The sequence below is a fragment of the Carassius gibelio genome, chromosome B20 (assembly GCF_023724105.1).
Source record: "Carassius gibelio isolate Cgi1373 ecotype wild population from Czech Republic chromosome B20, carGib1.2-hapl.c, whole genome shotgun sequence".
NCBI lineage: Eukaryota > Metazoa > Chordata > Actinopteri > Cypriniformes > Cyprinidae > Carassius > Carassius gibelio.
Window position 1 is genome coordinate 27,612,130 of NC_068415.1, and position 16,441 is coordinate 27,628,570.

Sequence of the window (16,441 nt, forward strand, 5' to 3'; positions counted from 1 at the left end):
TACCGTATATCATTGTGTGATTGTGATAGTTTTTCTGCCACGACCAGTAACTTTAGTTGTTCCTCAATTAATCATAATTTTTAGATTTTCTGCCCCAATTCAGAATAATTAATTTGGTTATTTTATTGTGTGGGTGTTTTAATATTTAGTTGTACTAGCATAACAGCTCTAAAACAAATACAGTATTTTCATTGTAACTGATTTTTTTTTTTTCAATTGTGTTTTAATTTCATTAAGATATTTTAATTTCTATGCTTGATTTTGGGTTAACATTCTTTCATTTAGGTCATTCACAGCCCGCTGAGCACTTAGTAATGTTCTGCTTTGGACACAGTGGTGTCTTTGTCTTTATTAAGCAACAATGAGTCTGTGTGCATCAGTGATGCAGACAAAATTTTTTATTCCTGTTGCCATTTTAAATAAAGAAGAATGCATGCAGCCCTGAATTATTTCTCATCTAAGTAAAGACTGGAAACAAGCTGCCTAAGCTCTCTTATTTGAAGGGGTCAATGACAAAGCAGTTTCCTATATTTAAGGTGCTTAGCTGTTGTCACCTGCCAATAGCTCTGTTATGATGTATCTTTCTGCTCTACTCGTGTTGTATTAACAGGTCTGTAGCACACATCTTTGGGTGATGGCCAGACTGTAAGAAATGTCTTATGGATGTCTTATGCAAGCTGCATTAGAAACATGATGGATCTTGGATGAATTATATGTGGAGTTTGCATGTGTATAGTGTTATTTTTTTTCTTATTTATCATGCAGTGTTTGGAGTAGCATACTATTATGCTGTTGTTGGATTCAGCAAAATCATCTTATGAAAGAAGTTTCTTCAATTTCTTAAAATAAATTAAAAGTTCTCAAGAACATCATTTTTTTTTTTTTGGACAGGCTTTGGTGTGATTGTTTGGTGGTTCATGCCACAAGCTTGCACAAGGCAGTTTTAACCAAGCCATCCAACAACAAGCGGAGAGATTAAGCGCTATAACAAGATGTGCAGTGGACCAGTAAACATTAGCAATCTGGCTTATTAGCCAATTAGAAAATACCACACCTAGAATCATACAAAAGACTCCAAAACAATGCCAGAAAGTATTCAGCACAATTCAATAAAAGTCATAAGATTAAAAACAAGATCCTATTTGACTTAATTTTTTCTGTTCTAATATTTGACTTTATATGTATTTATAAAAAGTCATTATCATGACCAATCTTCATTTACATTATTGATCCCTTCAAGAGTACTTGTTCACCTCCCTAGTAATAGTAAAAGTAAAGCTTTACAGTTAAACAACCCAGTAAATTGATTGAGCATGTTTTTTATTTCATTACATTGACTTTTACAGGTAAATCAACAATCAGGAGTGAATGTATACCTTAGAGTTGAGCACTTGTAAACCTGTCAGTGTCACTAGACTTCTAAGAGGCTGTAAGAACCAAACTAATCCAACCAAGGTACAGCACATCGGCTTAGAACAAACTTAAAGCCGTAGACCAGGTGTAGGTGGCAGGTGTGGATTTAAAAGATGTTTTGTTTGAGAAAAACATGAAGATACACAGCTATGGTTTACTATTTCATTTGATTTAGTTTAGTTGGTTTGGCATCAACCACATCAAAATCATTGATGATTTTACTATAATCAGTATAACCTTGCTACAGTGCTTTTGTTTTTTTCCACTTGGTCAAGCAATGTGGGTGCAGCTTTTCTAGTACAGAAATCAGACACATGCCAGCTAAACAATGACAACCATTCATAGCAACTGAGGCGCATAAGCTACCATGGATCCACTCACCTAAATCTTTTCATAACTGGAACAAATTACAGAAAACAACAGTTTGATGATGGAATAATTTGAGGATAAGGACAAGCAGGAAAGTTATATTATGTTAATATTATTGAGAAAATATCCACAGTCATTCTTTTCAGATTTCACAAACTGGGCATGCAGAGCATTCACACTTTGTAATGACATTGAAACATGTTCTGGACACGTGATTAAATATCATGTAAGGTGAGTAGATGTGAGGCCAGAGTTTTAATTGTACTTATTTCTTTGGAATGCTCAATGTATCCAGACCATATTAGTATTTATTAATACATTTTTTTGTATCATTAACCATAAAATAGTGATCAGTATAATCATAAGAGTGGCATTAATGAATGTAAGCATAACTTTGTAGGTTATTTTCACAATTACATGTGGTAATTTAATATAACAGCTGATTTGTTCTGGCACACATAGAGGCTAATAATTTGATACAGCTCTAGGAGACAGAAACAGTCCATGACTGTATTTACTCTTACCCTGTCAAACACAGAAAAGAGTTGGGACAACAGCAGTCTTTTCTCTGTCACATTATTTGTATTGAATTCACAGGTTTAGAATTCCTTTTCCAGTATCCATTACAATAACAGTAATATCTTGTTGCACATGTTTTTATGGTTTTGTGCTCTCCACTTGAAGCGTTTGAGACATTTTTGTCAAGTTTGGCTTGATCAGTGTTTGCCAGTGAGTTCCATGAGCTGTTTTTGTTACGTCACATTGTTTTATCAGGTTTAAAACAACAAATATAGGCAGACAATTTTGGGGTCGAGATACATCAGTCAAATTATCAGCAATGATCATAAGCCTTCCCTTCCGATGGTGAACAATTAGACTTGCACATCCCTGTCTCTTGCAAAAAGAATGCAGTGTTTTGTGTCATACTGCTTCAGTTACATTTAAAGACTAATCGTTATTCTACACTTTTTTTTTAGTAGGGCTGGACGATAAATCGCATTGTGCTTTCACATGGAGCAGCATTAACTACACCAAGCCATTGTTCACTGACAAGCTGCGCAAAACTACAATCATAATTTGTGAAACCAAAACTCAAAACCAAAACTGATTTTGTAGTTAATTCTAATGACTTCCTAGGTGCAGTTTTAATCTTCCTGTTACCATTTGTAGTTTTAATTCATGATTATTTAAAGCGTCTTTAAGCGTTGAGTCCTGTTATAAAATAGTTTAGTCCCTCGTCATTTGTGTTATTTTTCAGTGTAGGCTACAGTGGATCCTTTCAAACCTAAGGAATTTGGTTCTGGTTGGTATCACAGACTAACTGCTGATATGTTTCCCTTTGTTTTAAGAAATGTCATATGAAATACTCAGAACTCTTCAGCCGTACAGTCCCTGATAAAACATTAACCCAAGGAATTTTCAATTTTCAGTCTTTTTGCATTATTTTTGATCTGGAATTGTTCCATCTGATCTCTTTGTTCACTGGTTTGTGGACTCTGCAAGCAACATAATGCTATATTTTGGCTAACATTTCTGACTAATAATATACCTAGTGCTGCCATCAGACCATCATCAGTCCCTTTGCTTGAACATTTTCGAATCTGTGGAAGCACCCAATCAGTAAAACTACTCTCTATATTAATAATATATCTAGCTAAAAGTACACCTAAAACTTTCAGAAGTGTTTATATTGCAAGTGCTAATCTTAATATGCAAAATTTGCCATCCACCTCAAACACATTTATATTAAATGTATTTTGGAATGTAATTGTACATTTATTCAGAAGTGCTTGAAACTTGTTTTGTGTTTTGACTAATTGCATTTATGTATAACATGCTCAAAAATGAGTGTTACATCCATTCAATTCATAATGTAAATCATCTTGATGCACAAGCAATATATGGGTGCTGGCAATATAATAAATCAGCTTTTTTCCCCTTTTATAACATAAATTCAAAATTGAGTAGTCAGTGAGTGGCCTGAACTAATTGCCAAATGTTTCTTAACTGGAAGTCCTGTATAATTAGTCCGATTTGCTTATAGAATAATTTGGTTTCCTAAAAGATTGTCCATAAATTGCACCAAAAAATATTTCTTCACAACAAACATGTGGAAATGTATTCACTGTATGTACTACCCATATTTTATAAAGACTGCTATTTTATTATTTTTGTTATTATTTTGACTTGGTCCCTAAACACTGGTACTGTTGGCACTCTTGTTTAGAGATTTTTGAAGAGGGCTTCCCAAGACCTTTTGTGGCACGACGGTGACCATTTAACCCCACCCACACAATGTCCTCATGCCATTTATGCTCCTAGGGAAAGCTAGCCAGTTCAAAGCTGGTAATAGGGCATCAGTGATGTTTATCTTTTACCCCACTGGGTTCAGAGAAAGGTTAGTGTGGAAAGCTTGCTTTTAACTTGGAACAGGTGAACTTTATGTGTGTATTCTACATGCAGAATTCCTGGACATACTGTTATGTTTGGTAATTGTAATTTGAGGATGGAAGACAGAAGTTGATAGTTTGTTTATTTTTATATTAAAATAGTTTCTCCTATCTAACGTAATCTGCAGAAGCAGCTACTTTGTAAGTAAACCATTTGTAGGTCTATGTTAGGTCTATTTATTTTATGTCTGTTATATAGAATATATTTGTCATATTGCTAAGTTTTTTTTTTTTTTTTTTTTTTTCATTTACTGTGTATATGTAAAGTATCTTGAGCCGTAACTCTTTTAGTCTCTGATTATCTTGCCCCCGCTGTGGCCACTCCATTTAAAAACTTGTAATTGGCTACAGCTGGTCTGGGATCATTTTCAGGGGAGAGACAGACAACCCAAAGGGTACTTACTGCAGATACATCATACAAGTCGCCTAATCTACACATACATAATTATTTTATGAGTGTTGATTTAACAAAAAAACAAAAAACAAATGTAAATCATTCTAGTAAACTTTTTATTGCAAGTCTGTAAATTCATGGCAACCTGTGAGTAATTATGGGAATATACAGCTCTAAATTACATAGGGTTACTAAAGAATGAATGTTCACATCATCATGTTGTACTCTATTCTTTGAGTCCAGCTACCTTTTCTTGTTCTTGTGAAATGTACTGTAAAGGAAGAGTTATGCACTTCTCTCTGCATTCCTTCAGTCTTACTGAGCTACAAACTTTTATCAGTTTCTCAACCCTTTATGAGTACAGCCAAGCACAGCTACTAGGCCCTGCCTCCTTAGGAAAAGAGGTGTGCTTTATTTGTTCATAAGAGCTGCTATGTAACAGTCAACTTTGAATTACTTTGAACCCATTCTGGGGAAAACTTGAATGATACTAGAGTATGCAGTATAAGAACATCAGAAAGCAACTTAGCAGTCAGCAGCCATAACAAGTACAACTCTTGAGGAATGGTTTTCCAACCTCATGCGGAAGTTTCTATCCTTAGGAGTATTTGGGAGGAGAGATGCTGGTTCACTGGCTTTAATCTCAGGTTATTACGGTGGTTTGGTGAGTCTGAAGTCTTTTCTTGTCAAGAAGAATGCTTTGAAACAGTTGAAGTTTCTAAGTTCCAAGAAAAGGGTTGAAGGACACTGAGTTTAAAAGTCTTCAAGATCTCTTTAAAAAAAGTATTCTCTTCAAAAACTTTAAAGTATAGGATTTAAAAGTTAATAAGTTAATAAGAAAGTTAATAAGACTTTGGAACCGTGATGGCTTCAAATGTTTGTTCTAGTATGTTCTTAACTTTAAGAGTGTAAACTGTAGGAATATTTAATTTATATTTACATTTAATGAATCTAGCAGCGGTTATCAGGTAGGTTTCATTCTCAAAACCTTAATTTTAGAAAGGCCGGCCAGCACAAATGTTGTTTGATAATGGATGGTAAAGCTCAACTGGTCATCAGACACTACCCCCTGCTTCCCTGCTGTCCTGGTTAGTGCTGGTGTTGTTGAACCCCAGTTGGACAGCGGCTGTTGTGCTCAACTGAAAGGTTTGCAGGGATTACAGGGAGCATTGTCTTAGCAAGGTTGAGCTGGAGATGATGCTACTTCACCCAAGCTGAGATCAGTCTTGATGTTAATCATATTGTCATTCTTGATCGCTTAGCTTAAATTCTTTGGCCTCTAGTTTTAAGTTTTTGTATCTGCATCACCAGCTAGAGATAACGACTGTCTATAACTCATAATGTGAGTCATTCTGAAAACCTAATCAACATGGTGACGAGAATGTCTGTGTGAAAACTTCATCCATGGCTCCCACGCTGTAAAAGGATTTTAAGCTATCCAGTCGGACCATTTAAAGGGATACTCCACCGCAAAATGAAAATTCTGTTATTAATCACTTACCGCCATGTCATTCCAAACCCGTAAAAGCTTCTTTCATCTTTGGAACACAATTTAAGATGTTTAGGATGAAAACCAGGAGGCTTGAGACTGTCCCATAGACTGACAAGTAACTTACACTGTCCAGATAAGTATGAAAAGCATCTTCAGAATAGTCCATCTGGCATCAGTGTTTCAACAGTAATGTTATGAAGCGACGAGAATACTTTTTGTACACGAAGAAAACAAAAATAACAACTTTATTCAACAATTCCTCTCCTCCGTGTTCCTCCAAATCAGCATAATGCCATTTTGACAAATCTGAGCAGTACGCAGATGGTGTACATCAACCGCGCCACAAGGACACATTTTTTACATTTATTTAAGCTTTGGTTTGAATGAAAACAGTGCATCTGCGCAGTGCGGCTGACACAGAAGAGCTTACGCCATCTGCGTACTGCTCAGATTTGCCAAAATGGCTCTACACCAAAAAAATTGTTGTTGCCACAAAATACATTTTTATGTACGTTAAACATGTACTCTGTTTCTCCCACTCTCTCTGACAGTTTGCACACATGTGCTAATGTAGTTATAGCAATTTTAGCAGTAAGATGCTTAACTAACATATGCATAATAAAAACTTTAAAAATTACATGATTTCTCAGAACCGAGGTAACAAGGATGCTTTTCGTAAAGAAAATTTATTTTCACTATTCATATTACATAGCTGCCAAACATATTTAAGAGACGCACATATCTCTCTCTCTCTCTCTCTCTCTCTCTCTCTCTCTCTCTCTCATCAGCTGCCTTTGTCTTCTATCAATGGTTAAAGCCTCTGTTATTAGGTTTAAAATAATGTTTGAGGAGATGCGGAAGAAATGATTCCTACTCTCAATAGCATTTTAAGTACAAAAACCGAACAAATGCCTTGAACTCTATCATCTGATCGATGTCTTGAGATTATTAGAAAATAATGCACACCCGAGGTGAAACGCAATTATTCCTTACTCATCCCCATCTTAATTTTTTATAATTTTTTTGTGAGCATGTCATAATACTTTGCATTGTTTTGAAATGCTAGTTGAGCAGCTCTTTAAAGCCCAAAGTATACTCTTTTTGTACATTAGCATTCACTTGAGTTGGGGCTATATTTGGCCTATAGACTATTGATCATATTAATAGGAGGACTGAACATCCGGTCAAGACATAGTACAGAAATATGAACTATGCTTAAACAGTATAAACGCATTTATTTTATGTAAAGAGTTTGGCTTAGAAAATGTGGATAAAAAAAGAAACACACAATTTTTTTATGACTTTGTAGCATTGTTTATTTTTAACACATGATGTCACTGACCAGCCAGCAACGGTTGAAGATATAGAGGTGAAAGTCCAGAACAAGGACTAAACGGGGCGGGCTGGCAGGAGACGTCAGTGCTGTTTGAAAGTGTTTACTTTCAAAATGCTCGTATGGAAATGGAGGTAGAAAAATTTGTTTCCTCCCTCTGTCCTACAGCTGACATCGAGTTAACTTTTAAGAGCTGAAAGGTAGACGGGAGACACTGACTCTGAGCAAGTATGTTCTTATTGATTTTCTGTCTTTTGACAGTTTTTTATAAATCTTCATTTGGACCTTAAGAAAGTGCTTTAAAAAATTTTTTTTAATAGTTTATTTTTAAAAAGTACTTTAATTTAGTGAGAAACTCTTCATATCACAGTTCCTCAGGACAAATGAGATACATGTTGAAAATATTCTTTATAATAAATCGAGGTTATATTAAGGCAAATACATGCAATATTGTCCTTTTTTAGGTTCAGTTCTGTTCGAGGTGATTGTGAGGCCATTCTCTGGCCGGTCAAAGTTTAAGTCTTGCACTATTTATTACTTTATCAGATGGAATGTATTTCTAGGGATTATGCCTGTTTCACACATACTCTGTTTGGAGGGCTCTGTATGCAGTCCACGTGTAGTAGTACAAAAAGAAAACACCGCAAATATTATGTGATGTGTATATGTTTGGGGGGGTGGGGTATAATTGAGAATAAATGGGGAGAAGTTATGTGAGAGATGGCAGTGCCTCCATCACACTATGATTGGCCTATTATGCTTTTCATTAAAGAAGTCCTGCTTCCCATGTTTTATAGCATACTGCATCCACAAAACACAGATGAATGAATCTAATTGGTATAAATGGACATACTAATTAAAAATAGAAACTCGCATCACATCACTGCTTTCTGTCATGTTCAGTAAAACTTTAAATGACTTTAAAAAGTGTCTCACTTATTGATTATAGTTTTGCATGCACTCAGTTTGGTGGAAGGTACATTTCCGTTTCTGTGACACCTGCGTTATTTACCAACCTTTGATGATTGGATGAGCCTAAAAGAAATTGTCTGTTAAAAACAATAGCTGACCATCTGTTCACAAATACACTAAAAATCTGAAAATTGTTCCTGCATTATTGTATATTCTTACTTTTGACTTCTTGGGTGATAAGGAAAATTAGTGATTTCAGTGTGAAAATGCCTTGTGATTGTCTATGATGTGAAGATCAATTACTCACTCTCTCTCTCTCTTTATTTGTCATTTCTACTTCAGAATCACCTCGGTTGTCCAGCGCCTCTGTTGGCAGTAATGACCGGGCCTCCACTGCCACGCTGTCTGATTGTTCTGACTTCACAGAAGTCCAGAGGCCCATAAGCGTGGTCTCCAACATCTCATCCGGGTCTGGTTCCTCTCGGGAAGACGTTCTCTTGTCAGGTATCCCATCTGCTGGTGTGCCTATTGAGGACAACGTGGATCAGGAATTAACAGCTGCTGCTGATCCGGATGAGACTCAGGGCACTAGTCTTACCCAAGCAACCACCGTTCTCCTGCAACAAAATAGCAGCAACACTGTTAGCGGCAACAACAACAGCTCCTCCATTTCCAAAAGTTTCTCTCCATTTGCTGCCAACACCATGGCACCCAACCCTGAGCTCACCTACCTGGACCGTGTGGTCATGGAGATCATTGAGACGGAGCGGATGTACGTGAGAGATCTGCGGAGCATCGTAGAGGTCAGCATTAGTCTTTACCTTTCTAAAAAATGGTTATATTCAACTGTCAATCAGATAAAATGTGCAAAAATGCTATTAATTAAACAATAATATCAGATATTATTGTTATTGTTGATATTTGAGTACAGATTTATTCTCACATGTTCTTTATACAAAATAACATTTATATTAATTGTCCACTGAATTATGTGATCTGTAGAGCACCGTCCATTTTATAATAATTAATAATATTTCCTTGCCTTTATATAGTGCTTTTCTAAGCACTGAAAGCACTTTACATTGTCATGGGGGTATCTCCTCAAACAGCACCAGATGATGCGACGGCAGCCATAATGCACCAGAACACCCACCACACAGCAGCTTACTGGTGGAGAGGAGACAGCGTGATTAATCTAATCAGTAGATAGAGATCGTTGGAAGGCCATGATGGTCAAAGGCCAATGGGTGAATTTGGCCAGGATGCTGAGGTCACACCTCTACACTTTTTTCGAAAGACATCCTGGGATTTTTAATGACCACAGAGAGTCAGGACCTCGGTTTAACGTCTCATCTGAAGGACGGTGCTTGTTGACAGTATAGTGTCCCCATCACTACACTGGGGCGCTAGGACCCACACAGACCACAGGATGAGCACCCCCTGCTGGCCTCACTAGCACCTCTTCCAGCAGCAACCTAGTTTTCCCAGGAGGTCTCCCATCCAGGTACTGACCAAGTCAGCCCTGCTTAGCTTCAGTTGGCCTACAGGGTGATATGGCTGCTGGTTTTCTTCCACATGCTCGAGTGTTATGAGTCAGAGTGCGTTCACTCTTTTTCTACCCATGAAAATATAAAAGCAAATAAACATATGATTATGACGATATGATTACACGAGATGTGTGTGTGTGTGTGTGTGTGTTTTGAATGCAGCTCGTGGTATTTTTATAAAAATAAAGGATGTTTATGACGAATATTAGCAGTGTAGCTTTATTAAACATACAAAGAGTACATGTCTGCTTAATTAAAATCAACTAAAGATCACAACTGGAAGTTATTACAAGCACTCGATGATGGTTTAAAGTGGGTAAGCAAATACATTAATAATTACATACATTTTCAAGTGTAGCTTTATGCATTTTGTCATTCTTATTATATTTTAGGATGCATTCTTTCCTTGTAAGCTTTATAGATAGTTTGTTTCTGAGGTAGAACCTTGTTTATCTTAATTTAATGCTATTTATTGAGCAGTGGATTATGTTTAAATGCATTCATGAGGTGCATATCTGAGGAAAAATGCATTGTTGGTTGGCACCACCTAGCGTGCAGGCGTGAATAAGCAGAAGGCGAGCAGTTGTTTCGCGTTCAGTGTGAAAGCACCATTCGTCAGCGATTCGCCTTGCTTTTTCACATCACGCTCAGTGTGGGAAGGCCTTTAAGGTGTAAGTTATCTGACAGGCTGTAAACATGCATCCGTAAAAAAAAAAAAACAGAAGAGCAGTGTTTTGACCCACGACTTTGCAAACTTACAGTTGCCCTGCTGCATAAGCGCTGTAAAATGTAACCCAAAAATGTAAAGGACTTCCTGAACTGGTCACATTCAAAGCCGTATCTACAGCCTTCATATTCTTACTGTCCTCAATTAATGTTTGAATGTGTGTCTCTAATTCTGAAACCTTCTCTGTCAGCCTAACTCTTTCCCTAAATTTATCACATGTGAATCCCTCGTCGCCAACAGACAGATAAGCTGTAGATGTGGCAAGCGGTGCAAACATCAATAGCAGGAGAAGCAGCCATTACTCACCATCATTGAAGAATGATTCCGACTTACCACTGTTTTATTTTTGTGGAAAATTGTGCAAGAGAGAAAAAAAGAGGCAAAAAAGAAAAGAAAACTGTAATAGACACGAATATAAACACAGATGGAAATGTGAATGTGAATCTAACCAGCTAATGAATGCTAATCACTGTAGGCATGCTGCACTCGCGATTTAAATTTTCAATTGAACAGTCAGATTAGTCAAATTAGTTTGATTGATAATATTGAATATATGGTATGAGTTCACTTTAGACAGCAGAGAGTGATAGTAAGATAGAGATGCATCAGAAAAGCAGAGCTACAATCACAAACCACTAGTGTAGTCAGTCCTGGTAATGGATTCCCAGCGGGGAATGTTGTGGTAGTGAACATTGTTCAAAAAGTGAGAAGTCACAGATCATCTATGATGGTCATCCGCCAAAAAATACTTCATTTATTTACTGTGAAATTATATCAAGTAGAGTCAGTAAACTTGATAACAAACATTCATCAGCAAGTTGTGCTTTATCTACTAAATTGGAAATGTAGATGACGAGTGAATTCTCATTTATTGTAAATCTAAACATCATTTTGGGTGACATGGTTTATTTCACAGACCTGATGCTAGATCAAAAACAAGGGTCTTCTCAGTACAGACAGAAACTGTTCTCTAGATCTGTTAATTCAGGTATTAGACAGAAACACCAAACACCAGGCTTAGCCACAGAAGCAGATTCTCTTGAAAGTCTCCTCCTCCCAAAGTATGTCAGTAAACCTGCATGCTCAAAATGACTGACAGGGAGACACCTGACACCTGAGGGACAATACCAGCTACTAAAAAAAAATTTAAAAAAAAATTAACAGAAGAACAATGACTAATAAAAATGACTAATAATTGGAATGTTTCAATAGCTGTACAAAGAAATTTGTTTATAAATTAGTTTTATATAAATCAAAGCAGTAAATAGTACACTCAGTGGAAGTGGAAACTGCTCTATTTGTAAAGCACTGAATGTTAGTTATGTCCAGAACACCTTTAATACAACTGCATCAGTTTCGTTTGCTCTATTCAGTGTGGCAGTTTAGTTCAACTCCATCCAGTCTAGTTTGTTCAGTGTTAACCAAAGTGACTGATTTGAATTTCACTAATTATTTGTTTACTTAAAGCCTGCATGAAATGGAATTTCACCTATTTTCTAAATGTTGGTGATCTCATTGTGAATTATTCATCCAAGAATTTATTTTAACTGTAACTTTTAATTAAGAATAGCGTAACTTGATCTTCTTGAAAAAACTTCCCTCTGGTTACATACACCAGACTTCCATAATCATTTAGTCTGCTTAAACCACGGCCCCTTTCTTCCAATCAACTTCAAGTTTGCATTTAGATCCACCTCTATCCAATCCGTAACCGATGGATAGAGCCAAGTCCCTACGATACACAATACAGAAATAAAGATTTGGTGATACTTCTGTTACATCTCAACTTAAGCTGATTACTACATTAGGAGGTCAGTTCAGTGCGCTGCAGTCAAGGAGTGTGTGTAGTTAAACCCATCAGATAGGTCATAACACGGTTCATACATCACGTTTCATTCTCCTACTTCTGTATCCACTATTGAATACGTTTGTCATTATATATTGAATGTTTCTGAAGTGTAGGAACTGCGTATTATGACTGAACAGTGAAACACCCAGTGCCCTGGGATTATCACATTATGTAACACCAGGTTTGTCAATTGGATTGTGCAAATTGAGTCCTCCTAGTACAACACAATGTCACACGGCTTGAAGTGAGCTTACAAGCAGTCATAAGGTGTAAAAAAAAAAAAACTTTCAAATTTACATTTTGCATTTAAAGTTGCATTTAAAAGAACACGAAAACATGCATCATAATTTCATTATTTATTCAAATGACTGTGCACTTTATCAGATGTCATTTGTTTGAGAAAATTAATGGATGAATACATAATACAGCCCTGAGAACACACAGTCCTGAAGAGTCTGTCCACATTTGGATTCCTGGATGTATTTGCAGTTGGGGCTGCACAATGGCATAAATAATAACTGCTGATTATTTCTAATGATACTGTAATTGTAATAATTCAGATTAATTGAATTTACATTAAAATACGTATTTTGTATGTACAGATCTCTAAATAAAGACTAAATGGTGGAATCTTACCAAATTTAAAAGCATTAAAGGTGCTTGGTGGGATAAGTGATTTCTGGTTGTCAGTGTTGATATTTAAAATCCCCAAAACTAACAAGCCCCTACCCTGAAAGGGTCTCACCCCTATTTTGATAGCTCCACCCCACACATACATACGCAATCCAGGCAATGATTATGGCATAATCTGCTAATTATATGCTGTATTTAACATATTATTTTACTTTTCAGACACACTTTGGGAGCTGACATTTGTAACAGACCGCAGAGGAGGTTTAGACACTCTAGGCTTATAGGTTGTGGAAATGAGCCATTGAGTGATGACAATCATTGTACTTGCAAGTTCACACACCTCGTTATTTTTAGTGAGCGCTGCCTGGCGAAGTCGAACATCATTAGCTCCATGTACATTGCATCAGTATTCCACAACAATACAATACAGTCTCTGTGCAGCATAACTTTCTGTTGAGGTCTTTTAACTGTAGTTTGCCATGGTCCATGTGATACTTGTCAGGTTTCAGTTCATGCAGTTGGTACTGGTAGCAGTCAGACTTCTCTTTCCTCTCAACAATGAGGTCTTTAAAAATGTGTTGGACAATAACTGTAAATATAGTCCGTGGCCTGATTAGATGTTAGATGTAATGGGGTCAGGCAGAGAACATAGTTTATGGTGTTGCCAATGCTATGGCTCTAAAAGCTGCTCAAAATCCTGTCATGCAACATGGCACCACTCACATGTTTTTCCATTAATATAGGTTTTATTTGTCTGAAATCGTGGTTATTGCTTTTATTGACTTCCACCTAAAATTTGTTAGTATATAGACATTTTTTCACTAACAAATCTTTTTTTTTTTGTCCTTTCTAATATTTCCATTTGCGCTTTTTTTTGTTCATTCTTAAAGTGATTTTGTTCCTGGTGATTAGATTCACTGATTTTGAGTGCCACCTTGAGCTAGAGAACGACAGTACAGAATGACCTACTCCACTGATTTTGTTGATGAGGTTTGGCTCTTCTCATCCTCTGTGTTGCTAATTGACATTACATTAGATTCCAGCAGATGACTTAATGGACTTGTTTTGGGTGAAATGATTAGTAAGGACTTTGTTACAAAGCCAAACAAAGCTTAGGGAACAATTAAGCAATTAAATGGAAATATATATAATGATGAGTTTAAAGGGATAGTTCACGCAAAAATGAAAGTTCTGTCATCATTTTCTCAACCTTAAACTGTTCTAAACCTGTATGAAATTCTTTCTTCTGTTGAACATAGAAGGAAGGTATTTTGAAGAAAGTCACTAATCCACATTGATTTGGTATGATATGTGGAAGTCAGTGGGGAGCGAAAATTTTTGGTTTCATTTTTAAAAATATCATCTCATGGAACAAAATAAATTTTTTAATTGAGAGTTGTGGTGATGGTGTCTTGAGAATTATGTTTTCTCAATTGAGTCACTGGTTTTCTTTAAAGCTAACCGCCTTTGCTTGTTTGTCATTACTTGATCTGTCTATTTTAAATGACGTGTTTTTATTTTCAATATCAAATGTTTTCTACTATCTCATTTTAGTATGCAAAGAAGGTAAGCTAGAAGTTAACTACAGTATAAATAAGCCATTTGTAGATTGTTCGCCCCATCATCAAAAATTGTAAGCCTGTCGACCGGTTGATACTAGTCCAAATGCTCTGTACCCGAGCCACATTTGAACCAAATTTGAAATATGAACCAAGCTTAGCCCTGAACACAAGGCAACTAAACACTGAGTGTAATGATTGGTAGCAAATGTGGTTGCATATTCTCAGCCTAGTATAAAACCTAGTGAAATGTCAGTCTATGAAATTACATTAAGGAGGTTGGAATGAAGGGCTTCAGCAGCTGTCAAGCAAACGGAGAGATCTGAATGATGTAATCCATTAAGGGAAGGAATTAAGGCCTTATATTAGAAATAGGCAGACACTATGCTTATATGTAGCAATATTTAAATAGTGTTGCTGTCCTATCAGAGCTCAAAATAAATTGTTTTAGTGGTAAATAGAAGTGTGTCATAAATATGTAACTTAATTCATCTGCCATGTGGTTTTATGAATGGAATTTAATATGGGTGATGCCTTTCTGTATGCATTACTGAAAGTAGTGACATAACATGGAAAATGCTCATTGATTGTTTAGAACCAATTTTCAAATCAGCTTGAGATTTGTTTGCACATAGTCATTGAGGTGGATTTTTCAAATTAAGATTTGAGTTTTCGTTTATTGTCTATGAGTTTTAAGATGCATACCTAGTTTGAACATTACTTATTCTTCATACATTCTACTTTAAATACAAGGATCAGCTGTAAAAAGTGACCACTAACCACTGCCACTAAATGATGAGACTAAATGATGTAGGGCCTTGAAAAATAAGACTCCAAAAAAAGAAAAGTTTATTAAGAACTAGAATCTAAAATCCTTAGAGTTATAGGCACACAGACTTTGGAAAAAGAATAGTTATGGCACTCAGACAGGTATGTTCAATCCTGTTGTTTTGACACAATTACACAAGTTACATATCCAGTTCCAAATTATTTTTTTCTTCAGACATACCTCTTTAAAAGAAAAAAAAAATATATATATAATTTTTTTAAATTGACCCACATTTGGTTTTTGACAAAAAAAAAAAAAAGTGTTAAAATCCCAATATCTCTGGAACCGAACCATATATAGGGCCTTGAAAATTAAGATGCAGAGAGTTTAAGACCCGGTTTCTATTTTATACTTCTTGATTTAAATGCATGAAACCTAAAAAAAAAAAAAACTGAATAGTCACCAATTGCAAAGCAACAAAGATTGCTAAAGTGAACAGATTTTACTAACAGAGCTGCTAATCTCCATGTAAAACCATGACATTTAATATTTTGGCTTTCATTACTATACATGTCTGTGTTTCTTCAGAAAAAAGGTATTAGCAAAATAATTTTTTTTAGCCGGGGACCTGGTTGAGTTGACATGGAATGATGATGAAATATAAAAATTGGATTTTGGTTTGGCATTTTTGTGCTTTCAGTTTAAAATACATAATTTCAGTCATTGCCTGTTTAAAATGCAAATATTGATTGATGCACATTGATATGCTTACCAATATAGTATGCAACTTTTGTGATCATTTTTTTTATTATTGGTCTTAAAATAAGTTTGTACTTTTTTATGCAAGTCAAGAGGATTTAAGATTGATTTTCTTTTTGCAGGACTACCTTGCTCACATTATAGATACAAGAGATCTTCCCATCAAGCCAGAACAGGTGTGTGCTCTGTTTGGAAACATAGAGGACATTTATGAGTTTAACAGGTAAGAAAACAT

General features: G+C 35.9%; 1 protein-coding gene across 2 annotated transcripts in view; it reads left to right on the forward strand.

The window, feature by feature from the left end:
• Nucleotides 1-16,441, forward strand: part of LOC127984099 (pleckstrin homology domain-containing family G member 3) — a 51,336-nt gene that overhangs the window by 19,385 nt on the left and 15,510 nt on the right. The window contains exons 1-3 of one of the 2 annotated variants that reach the window (XM_052586576.1): nt 5,140-5,290; nt 8,706-9,166; nt 16,329-16,429. In XM_052586576.1, the coding sequence (XP_052442536.1) occupies nt 5,191-5,290; nt 8,706-9,166; nt 16,329-16,429 (662 nt within the window). In that variant the 5' untranslated portion in view covers nt 5,140-5,190. Of the gene's footprint in view, nt 1-5,139; nt 5,291-8,705; nt 9,167-16,328; nt 16,430-16,441 lie in introns of those variants that run through there. The other variant, XM_052586577.1, reaches the window with a different exon arrangement.